The sequence below is a fragment of the Ostrinia furnacalis genome, unplaced genomic scaffold (genome assembly GCF_004193835.3).
Source record: "Ostrinia furnacalis isolate ACB-3 unplaced genomic scaffold, ASM419383v2 OfSCF4245, whole genome shotgun sequence".
NCBI classification, from domain to species: domain Eukaryota; kingdom Metazoa; phylum Arthropoda; class Insecta; order Lepidoptera; family Crambidae; genus Ostrinia; species Ostrinia furnacalis.
In genome coordinates, this window is record NW_021134484.1 from 1,289,270 (window position 1) to 1,302,660 (window position 13,391).

The window sequence follows — 13,391 nt, forward strand, 5'->3', positions numbered from 1 at the left end:
GGCAACGCCGGCAATGCGCTGCAACCTTCGGCCGGAGTCGCACGTACACCGGGACAGTTTTATTTATTTTATTTATAGTACATAACTTGACGAAAAAATGAAAAGCCTACTTTTTGCTGTCGCCCTGACCTTAGGATTAGGTAAGTGAATTACTTTTACTCGTTAGATTAAACGATTGCAAAGAATTTGAAGTTGCGTGACTTGACAACTACCTACTTTTGATAATGTTTTGTTAATTTTAATAAAGTTGGTTAAAAGGGGTAGAAGCCAAGATGCATAAAGTACAAAACGTAATCTGTTATGCGTTATGAATTTTTGAATAATATTTACGATTATGTAAGAATACATTTAAAATATGATTAGGAAATGATAAATTCAGTACGTGATATTAATTTGTTTCCTTAATTGCAATAGGATATCTGGCATTGTATACTTCCGTAGGCGGAAACTTAGTACCTACATAAATTCCTGAAAAACAATTTCAGTACTGTAATTTATGTCTTCTTTGATTGAGTAATACGTTAATAACTAATTGTTTCAAAGTAGGTAATTTAAATTCATTTAAAATTTATGTTGTCTACCTTCATATCATCTAAATATATAAAAGGAGAAACTGACTGACTGACTGACAGATCAACGCACAGCCTAAACGGCTAAACGTAGGCACTTGAAATTTGGAAGGGACGTAGCTTAGGTACCGTAGAGGTGCACTAAGAAAGGAATTCCCGAAATTCCCACGGGAACGGGAAAAACGGGATTCACGCGTACGAAGTCGCGGGCGGCCGCTAGTTCGTCTATGAAATAGCTGCGACCTTGTTTATTTATTCCTGCTCGTAATTTCTTGGTGAAATTAAACTGACCTTTAACTGGAATTTTGAATTTGAGCACGCCAAGTAATTTTCGCAAACTTGGACGAAAACTATTGAAATAGTATTATGTCTATAGTTAAACGTTTTTAACCAATCATTCGAGCTATGATGATTACATTATGTTTTATCGGCATATTAATTGCTTCATAAAATGCTATGATGATTGTAGACTAAAGCTAATTTGAAAATAGCTTTTATCGTCGTGGAATTTTAAAAGGCTACCGGATATTAATTTCATGTTTAAGCTCACGGAACCAGTGTGCCCTAGAGCTTAAAATAGCTGACATAAACACATATCGGTTCAAGATCATGGCTATTTTTAAAATAATTGCAAATGTCTCCATATTTACCGTTATTATGGGTGCCTATTTATAAACAAAACAGTAAAATTGTGACATTATTCATAAGCAGGTCCATTAAATATCTTATTTTTTACCGCAATTCATTAAGAAACTTTAGTATAAAATAAGAATAGTAAAATTGAGTTTTGTAAAAGGAAGAATAAGAGTTGGCAATTTCGAACGGAACTTCTGACTCTTGGACTTATAACTGAAGTTAATCGTAGATTTTTAAAGTCCCTTAAATCGATACAATACTTCAATTGTTCTAAAACTATAATCCATACATCGGGGCTGATCAACCGCCGTTCTATACCTCGTCCTCCTTTCACTCACGCGTCCTATCGTTCCAGTGTATTTGCCTAATGTATGTGATGCAAGGCCAATTTGCCCATTCAACGAATTGCCACCTTTTGAATTCACCCCACGTATTAAACGGTATCGCGACAAAAACGCACTGTTTACATAATTTTCGGCGATTAATTGTTATTTGGCTGCAGCGCACGAAAGCTGCGATGCAATGAAGTGTAGTTGCACTCGGTGAAAATGTTTCTTTGGCAAGTTAGAAGATAACACTTTCTCTAACGATCTTTAGACTCAGATCTTAATCGATGGTTTTTGCTCAATTTAAATTATATTTATCAATCTTTATGATATAGGTATTATGTTGTAATCCTTGAATGTAAAAATAGTCTTCGTAAAGTCAAAGTTCTTAATTTGCATAGACTAGGTACTTACATTAATTAGAAGTAACAAATCGTTGTTTTTAAAATAAAAGTTGATCAGGAAGTCAATATGCCAACTTCTTACACTTAAACGTAGATATTTATAACTTTTTAAAGAGAGCATGGTTTAATTAACGAATCCTGTAAAAGGTAGTAATAAAACCGCATTTAAACTACTTAATGATAAGTTCGTAAATTAGGTACTCGTGGGGACAATATTTCGTTTCATAACTGAGACACTTTAAGGAAAGCATATACGTAAATCGGTGACTCGTGATTTTGAGTTGCATTTTTGAAGTTGACTAAATTTGCAATTGTGGCAACATTATTGCCTGTTATCGATGACGTAATCAATGGTCAAGAGCAACTTGCAATTGTGTTGATTGTAACACGACACTTTGTGTGGTTGGCCAATGGAACATGGTAGCGAGAGACACGCTTTATAAGCTGGTTAAATAGTTCAATGTGGAACATGCTAGCACTGAATTGTAGTCAGTATTGCGATTTAAAGTCTGATATTTGTCAGTTCAAAGTGCTGTACACATATTTATTTAACAATCTTTAGTCACTCCTTAAACAATTAGCCACATGATTTATCTACCTTACCTAACTAATGGAGCTTTCATAATATTTACGTTTGCTTAAACTTTTGTATGGTTAGAATTTAATTCGAAACAGATCGCTGTAAATTAAGAATAAGTTGTTAAATTTCGTCAAAAAATACCGGAAGTATTTATTTTGTAACCTGAAAAGTCATTATACACGCTCAGACGGACACCCTTATTTCAATTTCGAATTATTTCGTTTTAATATTGCTGTACCTTGGCTTCTTTTGGCACACCCTACACTATTGCAATCCGATAAATATCTAAGGACTTTACTAGATACTTTTAGTTCTATTACAAATTTCCCGGCTTTTCTCTTCTATAATATGCATGTTTTATACCTATCTATAGACCTTCCTCTTGAGTCATTCTATAGAATGACTATAGATATATTTAAAAAAATACATACATTTAAAAAAAAAACTAGGAAGGTCTAATATATTTAAAAAAATACATATATTTAAAAAAAAACTGCATCAAAATCCGTTGCGTGGTTCTGAAGATCTAAGCATACATAGGGACAGACAGCGGAAAGCGACTTTGTTTTATACTATGTACTGTAGTGATACTTTATTTTGATAACCATTTTCTTTCTTTCAGTCACTGCTCAAGAATTCAGCTGCCCTGAGAAGAATGGATACTTCCCGGACTCTTACCAATGTGACCTCTATTACAAGTGTGTGAAAGGTCAGTATGGAGTAAAGGTCATATTGTATGCGCATGCACAGCTTATATAACTAAGTGCAATTATTATAATGAAACTGATCATAAGGAAATGTATGGTGACATGTGAATTTATAAAAAGGATCACTCGCCAAACTACATATGATTACGTGCAAAATAATGATAGAGTCATACTCGTAATTCTGCCATAAAATCTCATAAATGTCAAAATCTATGGAGAAGTATCTGCCTTTCATTGATAAGAAGCTTTTGTTCTCAATCTTATGTTGAGACTACTGAAAAAAAGTCTGTAACTCAAAGTTATTATGAAGTTATTATATTATATGAAAGAATATTCAGGATAGACAAATAAAGTTACTTAATATATCAAAATAAACAGCTACAAACGTTAACGTAACCACGAATAAGTTTTGTAATGAAATTTGCTAACTGGCAATTAAAAATAAATGATGCAAAGTAAATATATTGCATGTTATTATTGAAGCACACTACTTTAAACACACAAGCGTTCTTAAATTAGAAACAAAATATGTACTTAGTGGAATTTCTTGAAATTAATTTCGTCGTTGCACCTAATCGAGTAGGTACATAACAGTTTTTATTGTTTCCAAGTCATGCCAGCGCTATTATAATAGGAAATAGACTGTGAAAATTCTCAGGTTTTGTGTAAGTACAATGGACCAAATATTTTAACAACAAAAAATTACACATAGTTGTCGATAATTGCAGACACAAAGAGCGTTAAAAGAAATTGAAAGCAGATTTTCATCTCCTAAATAAGTTGAGCTTAATTAAAACAAAAGAAGACTTAATTAATTTGCGCATTCATCGCTTACGGCAATAAATGGCTGAGCCATTGCTAGCTTTTATTGTTAAAGAACATAATATGTATAAGTAATTGTTTACATTGGTGTACGATATATTTTTTTCTGTTGACCTGCATCTCATGTACCTGTTGGAAAGTGATGATCAAGCCGAAGGTGGAAGCGAGTTTCACCCGTAATCCTCAACCAAAGAAGAACTGCTATTAGATCTTACTTGCTGAAATATAAAAATGGTGTTTACATTGTTGTTATGATGACAGACTTAGGTAAGGTAGCTAAGGTAGCATTCAAGATATCTGTTATTTGAAGTCTCAATATTCATTATTTTAGTACCAAATAAATATTTTTTCTTTCTTTCTTTCTTTCTTTCATAAATTATCCAATATTGTTGATACACCTCGGTGGGATCCCAAGGTTATGTAACATCGGATCCAAGCCGCAAGATCGGGTCGTGCGCAGCCGGTACCGCCCGATCATGCCACAAGAATTATAAATATATTGCATACAATTGCTAACTAAATTCTGCATTATGTTTGTCTATGTGCTAATATTATTACGAACTATTCGTTCGTCAGTCTTCTGCATTTGTGGTGTAAAGGCATTTTATAAATTTATTGGCCAATCAATCTGGCATTAAGAAAGTTGGAGATGTTAAAAACCAAAAATGGTAACTTCTATAAAGTTTATAAAAAATTGTAATTTGAATATTGAACTTGTGAAGATTGTCCTTGTTCATATTTTCAACCACTATTAAACCTTAGGCTACCTATGTATACCTATGCCCTTGTGTGCTAGTAACAGTAAACAAAAAGGATTTATAAAGGCCTTCAGACGGGAATAATCATAATGATCCTACTTGACCTTAATCGCATTGACCACATATGCACTCATGATGCAATTAGACTCAACTTAAGGTTCCGTTTTGTGCTATGAATATTCAAATTGCCCATTAACTGGGCACTCAACGGTTTTTTTACCATTGTGTCTGTTTACATGAAACCGGTGTGCCGGTAAGTGAATGCTGTTAAGAAAATATTTTAGTATTTGCAGAGAACATCCATGGAATTTATGTGACCGGTTATTTTGTGTCGCATCACAACTTATAAAACAAGTTTCAAATTAATTATGGTTACAGTTAATGATGCTGAAATGTCATCATTCTAGAACAGTTATTGGTTATGTGATTAGCATGTCTAGACTGTTATCACAGTGGAAAAAGGCATATTTAGAATATTGTAAAACTTGAGAGAATTAAGATTGAATTCAGTCTTAATTCTCGGAAGTTAACATGCCTGAACTCTGCCATCACAGTGGAAAAAAGCATATCTTCAAGTTTAGCGACTTTTTGCATCCATCATGGTCTTACCGTTGTGATTATCACTAACGGATGTAGAAGAAAACTAGTTTTCTAACTAGTGGCTAGTGGAAAAATACCCATAGGGTGGTAACAGCTTCCTAGGTAATATCTAGTTTGGAGTAAGATGGTTTATCTTACGCATTGAGTATCGCTCTAAACTTGGAGAATGTCAGTTGGAATACAAAACGATTCCATGCCTCAAATGAAGTTATTTATACGGACTCACGTAATATACATATTATTATCTTGATAGAATGTTTTTTAAGGAGTTTTTTATTGACAGTTGATAAATTGTAAACAAAATCACCGAAGGGTTTTATTTTTCATTCAGATTTCCTCTTTATTTTAACATATTTCTAACGTTTCAGGCAAAGCTGAAGCAAAACTGTGTCCTGACGGCCTAGTGTTCTCCGATGAGAACCCTACCAAGGAACGATGCGACATCCCCTCCAATGTCGACTGTGGCGATAGAAAAGAACTACGTAAGGTTCCTTATAACGTCCATTTTTAGTTATCCCAGACAAAAATAAATACCAATTAACCTTGCCACTACACGAATAGAACCTTCTGTAAAAATACCCACAAATATTTGAAGTGGGTATTGGAGACGACTATAAAAAAGCTCGTGTAAAAAACTAGACTAACATGATCTAAAAATAAACCCAGATAAGATAGGTCATCATGGAACCAGACAAATACATTAACGAGTTTATTTTCCCTATGCTTCAATTACTTTTAGTCGATCTTTTTTATTTAGGTCTTAGTCTATTTTGCCTACATTTCTTGTTCCTGCTGACATAATATTGTTCTGGTATTCAACAAACTGATTTTGTTTTCCAGAGGAGCCTCAGCCCACTAAAGGTTGCCCGCGACAGAATGGCTACTTCAAGCACCCTGACCCTCAGGTATGTCACACTTTTTAATCGATTCTCTCCTATTATTGTTTAACTTCATAAAAAGTTCTAGTACGAGTAGACTTACCTATAGTGGAAAATAAAGGAGAATGCTGATACACAAACGATTATATTTATTTATAAATAAAATCAATTTATTTATTGTTTTTTACCGAAATTATTTTAATAACGTAAAACTCTCGGCTCTTTACTAGTTTCATTATCTTTTAGGCCTGAATTTGACAGTTACATTCATTTATCTAAACAAATAAAAGCAACTAACTGTTAGTCACACAGTCTGATAACAAAAGCCTGCCCAAAGTCAAACACTCGACTGATTCTGACTGTCTGAAAAGAATATTATCTGTAAAAGTTCATTGATCAATCTTTACACTTCCAATTTTCAGGCTTGCGACAAATTCTACTACTGCTCAGACGGCATCCCCAACGAGCACCCCTGCCCCCCCGGCCTCTACTTTGACGAGGAGACCTCCAACTGCGACTGGAAGGATGCAGTAAACCGCCGCTGCGACCAGATCACCAAGGGTAATCATCATTTTAGCCACAAGATAGCTATGAATTCTAAAATCGGCACGACTTGGAGCGAGATCAAACGCGAAGCTCAAGACCGACGGGATGTCTGTTGTGGACGCTCTCTGTCCCATTTCAGGCTCATGAGGACATGAATGCCCGTTTTCACCATCTATCCCTAATTTTTAGGTGACCCCTATGGTAACACATAACAGGAATTTTGTTTTCATAGGGGTCACATTAGTAGTAGAGTAGTAGAGACGATGGCCGTTGGGGCAGAAAAGTTCTCGAGTGGCGACCACGGGCTGGAAGACGGGGGAAGAGCCTGGATGCGGGCAGCGCAGGACCGTGCATTGTGGAAAACCTTGGAGGAGGCCTTTGTCCAGCAGTGGACGTCATTTGGCTGAAACGAACGAACGAACGAAGGGGTCACATAAAAATTAGGGATTGATGGTGAAAATGGGCATAAGCCAAGTTAGTCATAGCTATGAACTTCCCCTAATGATTGTCAGATTTACCAGAATAAAGAGGTGATTTATTCGTTACAATATCGTGTAAGCGTATCATAATACAGGCAATATCGTAGAAGCCACTAAAGGTAAACATAGAACGCACAGCTTGCAGAATATTTGCAGTGCAAATAAAAATAGGCAACAGTTAATAATAAACATACGTCTTTCGTCTTTTGCCCTATTTTTTTTGGGACTTCCAGAGTTGTTTTTTTTTTTTAATTTTTAGAAAGAATATGTCCCGATAACATTCGAATAGTCCCGCTAACCCCTCATGGCGAAGCTAATAATAGTGTTACGAATGGGTTCACCACAATAGTGCAGCGACGGCGGAGTTTCAACAGCCGTATCTTCATCATCATCATCATTTCAGCCACAGGACGTCCACTGTTAAACATAGGCCTCCCCCAATGTTTTATGTTGATCTATTGGTAGCGGCCTGCGTCCAGCGTCTTCCTGCTACCTTTATGATGTCGTCTATCGGATCTCCTCATTTCTGATTCGACCTCGTGAAGAAACACCGAGCATAGCCCTTTGGAGAAATAATACTTATTGACCTTTTTGTCCCCAACAGATGTCTTAGACGACGGTTTCTCCTGCCCTGAAGGCGAGGTGATGGGCCCCAACGGCCGCGCTCTGCCCCACCCCACCTACCCCCATCCCGAAGACTGCCAGAAGTTCTACATCTGCAGAAACGGCGTCCAGCCGCAGAAGGGCAGCTGTCCATCGGGCAAGGTCTACAATGAGGACACGTTCACTTGTGACGACCCTGAGAAGGTTCAGGGATGGTAAGACACCTTATTTTTTTGAAATATTAACTGGTTAAGAGTCACATAAATGTAGCAGATTTGGGTTTAGTCAGGTTTGCTTAACTGGAATCAAACCACATGTAATGTAACAGCTAGAGTTCAATTCCCAGACAGATTTGCTATTTGGTATGTTAGTTAGGAACACTAATTCGATGGAACGGTAACCTTAAGAAAATATAGCTGATACAAGCTGGATGGAAAAAGCTTGGGATTTGGCATAAAATCACAATGACGATGACAACATCCTTTTACAAAGATGTCGCACGATATTGAATATCAAAACCACATCATTTTCTTAGTTAATTTGTTAGTTAGAGATAATAAATACGAGCAGTATGTTTAGATCAACTACACTTCGATTCCCAATTTTTCTCCCCTTAAAAAATAAAGGGTTGTAGGGAACCACCAGAAGAAAGTAAGAAAAGTACAATATCGGAATTCCGAATTAACTTATGTGTTTCTCTTATTTTTCAGTGAAAACTACTACGACGGTCAACCCCTGGACAAGAACAAATTGCCGAAGAAAGCGTGAAGGGTGTCATAATAATTTAAGTTTAAGTTACTGAACTAGACTATATTTTATGTAATAAAATGTAAAATAATTATTATTTTAATCGTCTTTCTTTATTATCCTACCCAATACTTAACTTATTTCGCCAAATACTAGATAGAGAGTATAGTAGCTTTTTTAATTGCGTAAATGACACCTGGAAATTTAAATAAAATTACTTTTAAAACCTTTTCCTATTTCTTTAGAAATAAATCTTCATCTTTATGAAGAGTATCTTTTCAAAACAATCAATAATTAGTACACACACCTAACATTTAAACATTTATTAGAACAATTTAAAAACAAACGTACACCCAACGTAAAATTACGAATATTCGCCTATTAGAGCGCAGCTATGAATATTCTTTCTGGATGTACGAGTAGTTCTAATATCATTGCACTACTAATACTTACTACTACCGACTGCCATTACTTCATTAGCAGTGTGAAATAAACATAAAAAAAATATAAAATGTAAATTGGTATTTAATTAAGTTCAATAACCATATAATTTCATTAAATTACAATGCACGTTAATCAAATAATGCAAGTCTTGTGTTACTTACATCAGCCATTTAAGTAAGTTTTTGGTTAATTTTGTAGTAGAAAGTTGATCTTGTTTTAATTTCCTTACACATTACGTACTTACGTGTGCCTATTTGGCAATATTTATTTTATGTAAGGAACATAATATAGGTATAGGTACTACATAACTCTTGTACCTATTTTTAATTAACGAATTAATAGATAAAAGAAATAATGAAATAGGAACGTAACTCACAATTAAAAAGCGTATAATTCGGTATTAAACGTACTTCCACGGGATACGAAAAAGAGGGCAACCACTAATCTAGTACTAACCATACATAATTAAGTATTAGAATATTTCTTTACGCATTAAGTATTTATTAAGTCAATTCAGCAAACTACATCAATCATCTGCTTATCATGACATCGATACAAGACCTACCGAAAATTACATCTTCTGATTCATTCACTGATAACAAAACAAAGGCGCCAATGGGTCTAAAAAAAGCGACCCAGCTCCTGATTAACTTTTTCGATACGTTATGAACAAAACCTCATTGAAGCGAGTAACCGACAGGACCGAGTATAGGTCACAATCGGATTGCGGTCCAATTATGTACAGACGACAGCGTATCAAGCTAAACTATAGTCTCTTAAGCCGTTGCAAAAGGTGCTATTTTACAACAGAAATGTATAGTGTGTAGACTGTATACTTAATTGTAATACTTGCGCAACGCCAGACCCGCTCTCGTTGATGTAAGAAAGCTGGACTAACTAGTTTGTGCGTACAATGAGAACAAAATTAAATATGTGACGCGCCAGTACTTACTTTGTTCGATTGTCAATCACTGTCGGTACCACCCTGTATTTTGACAGGCTGTATCTTGATTTGATAGATGTATGCACAGCTTGTAGGAACACATATAATAGCCTTCGATTATGAGTAATGTGAGATTATTATTATTTATAGAGATCTGAGGTTGAATACTACTCTAATAAAGAAGATGCTTTAACCTCGGTATCTGAATTATTAAGTAGTATCTCTATTAGGTACCTTTGTATGTATTTAGTAGGAAGTACACAATTGAAAATTGTAAGGGAAAAGAGAAAAAGTTTTCTTCCGATCATTTCATCAAGATATCACCAACTAATTTACAATGTTTCATCTTGATCACGTAAAAACCATTTTACTATCACTTTTCCTCCTTGTTAGAAAGTGCAGTGACACTTGTTTGCTGTCTGCGGTTCGACGTCGATTTTAGTTTGTTGAACATTAAATTTTCTTGTGTACTTCAACATAATAATATACAGAAATAACACATCAAGCAAATGAGTGAGACGTCTTGTTCTGATTATTAAATACGTCTTGGCAACAACATTTTATTGTAAATTTTTCAGACTTCGAAAAACAGAGGTTTTATAAGAATAAAGTTCATAGGGAGTCCTACGTTTAATAGGAAGATTGAAAAATAATGTTTTTGATGGCTACGACCAAAAAAGCATTATACTCGTATTGCTGCTTTCTGTTTTTTCATGAGCCGATTCTCATCTATACAAAATAACAAAAATGTAATCTGTCGATGCCCTTAAGAAGATAAAAGGCTCCAATAGGATAAGGTGGATAAAAAGCGAGAGCTTTAGCGCTCCCTAACTTCTATCAGTAAACAAGTTATCATTGGTTTTTATTTCGTTGCCTTATCCATTTTTCGTAGCTGCACGTCCAATGCGGTTTTACAACAGTGCATAACGCAAGTGACTGATACTAGATAACGACAGCTTTGGGTTTGTAAGCTCGTGGCTAAAAGCGCAATACGGCGGCTGCTTTGATTTTACAATTTGACCATATCTTTATTTATTACTAAGTTAGTATCAAGATTACTAAGCACTTACAAAGTTACAGCCAAAATTGATACACGATTTACGCGACTACAGATAGGTAGACAGTTTGACATAAACTTCTTTGTGAAAATAAAACAGGATATAACAAAAAAAAGTCCCCCGTGTTTCTTTAAACACTCGACATTGGCGAAACCAGTGTGCTTCAAATATGCACTATTGAAGCCATTACACAGAATAATAATAAATATATATAACAAAAAAGATACAAGAATGTAAAACATCTCTCATTATCTTAATGAGCCTAGACATAGTGCGTTTTACTTATTCTAATTAAAATCTAGTTAATGAGCAAAAACTTCATTTGATTTATTTACACGCAAAAAGGCCTAACTCAATTAAATTAAGATATGTTTACAAACAAAACATAAAGTTTACTTAAAACTTATATTAATTAGCTCTCATTATGATTTTGTTTCATAAAAACTTCTCATAAATTAGACATGATAGATTAAATTAAGCCTAGATATCTAATAATTAATAAGAAAAAATAAACTAGCTTCTTTTATTAGTAATTTTTCACAGACAAGTTCTGTTAAACCTTTATTGATGATTTCTACAGATCATTAAACAGCTGTTTCCTGCACAAATCATTTATTTAAGTTCGCTTAAATCCAAGTACGACTAGACCTAGACCTAGATATGAACCTTTTTTGTGTTCGTAATTGCTAAGGGTTTGTATGAAAAGAAAAACTGTAAAATATACCTACCCTAAAATTTCAAAATTCGGAAAAACTGAATGTTCTTTTTTCATTGAATTTTTCCTATTAAGGGCTATAGATACGTCTGTCCTAGTCTTTAATAAATAAGGCGTTGCAAGAGTTTACGGGTGACAATTTAAGCGCACGCATCTAACTTATCGTCACGCGAGTTCGTGTTCCACAACTTACGCTAGCATCGAATAAGTGTGACATTAGCATCAACATGAATAATTGTGTTTTGATGCTTGTAATACCCATTATCAAAAAAATGGGATTAGTGCATAAGCATGTTAACACGTAGAGTAATTCACTAACATTCATATTCCAAACTCATGCATGTACCCTTGACGCGCAAAATTATAGGAAATCCAAACCAGTTATGTCAAACGTCAATGTGATTTATGCTCACTCGATTACCATGCTATCGATCAGCTTAGTGTCAAATAGTCTACTAATTCGATAGAGTAACATGCTAGCGAGATAATCGTATATCTGCGGTAGAGATCATAATAGAGATTGTTTTAAATTAAAATGTCACATGCGTTACAGGCCCACTGACATCTTAAGGCCAATGGATTGTATGATTGTATATTAAAGACATAGAAAACGTTGACACAAAGGAAAATTATGCCTTTATGTATGTATTCAATTAATGTTAAAATGCTCAAATCAAGAGCACTATTATGAACAATGGGGTTCCAATACTCGTAGGTCAAGCTCAAGGTGATTTAAGGTGACAATAGTAAAACAGTTTCAGTGTCTGTCTGAGGACTAATTAAAGGGTAAACTAATGTGATCTCTATTAATTCCTGAAATATTGTAGTGAATCCTAGTCCTAATATGAGAATTAGTTGGAGAGATTAGAAGGAGTAATTAGTCCGTCCACAAATTACAAGTAATCCTTAAAAAAATTAAGCTACATGTTCCGAAATTAAGCTACATGTTCCGAAATTAAGCTACATGTTCCGAAACATTGCTCTCCAATTGTTCCTTGTGTATCCAAGGTTTTATGTGCATTGACTTTAGACGTGTCCTTTCTATTCTGGTTTGTGACCAAATGACAATTGTCATACAAATCACGTCGAGTAAGTATATGGCCATTTTCGTAATACGTCGCAGGCTTGAACTCGATACCTTTGCGATATTCATAAGGCAGACGTATTTTTATGCATGACAATATAATATATTTGGAGCTGCAAATATAATCACTTAGATCCTTTCAATTAGGTTTCCTTATTTAATGCAAAGCAAAACAATTCATAGCAAAAAAATAAAAGTACAGTAATGGTTAACAAAAACATGCAGAAACAATTTGTCAAAATGTACACTAAACATGACAACTTAGCCCTAAAGATTGTACTAAAGACCTGGCTTTCGGTGACGCCAAAAACAACGATAAAGTGATCGGAGCAATGGTTGAGATAGTTTTCAGTAAAAACTAAACTGCCCAACTGTAGGATCCAAAAAGAAATCAGCAAATAGTATAATTCCCAATCTATAGATTTGAAGCAGTGAATAAGAACTCAACTGAAACTCAAGATACAAGCTACACTGCTTAGTTTGGGTCTCATT

At 34.7% G+C, this 13,391-nt stretch overlaps 1 protein-coding gene across 1 annotated transcript; it reads left to right on the forward strand.

The window, feature by feature from the left end:
- On the forward strand, nucleotides 1-8,758 carry LOC114359210 (protein obstructor-E). The gene is made up of 7 exons (XM_028313501.1): nucleotides 1-140; nucleotides 3,138-3,224; nucleotides 5,771-5,884; nucleotides 6,243-6,307; nucleotides 6,703-6,841; nucleotides 7,910-8,123; nucleotides 8,619-8,758. Exons 1-7 carry the CDS (start codon nucleotides 98-100, stop codon nucleotides 8,674-8,676), a joined length of 720 nt encoding a protein of 239 aa, XP_028169302.1. The 5' UTR covers nucleotides 1-97; the 3' UTR covers nucleotides 8,677-8,758.
- Nucleotides 8,759-13,391: the final 4,633 nt, after the last annotated feature.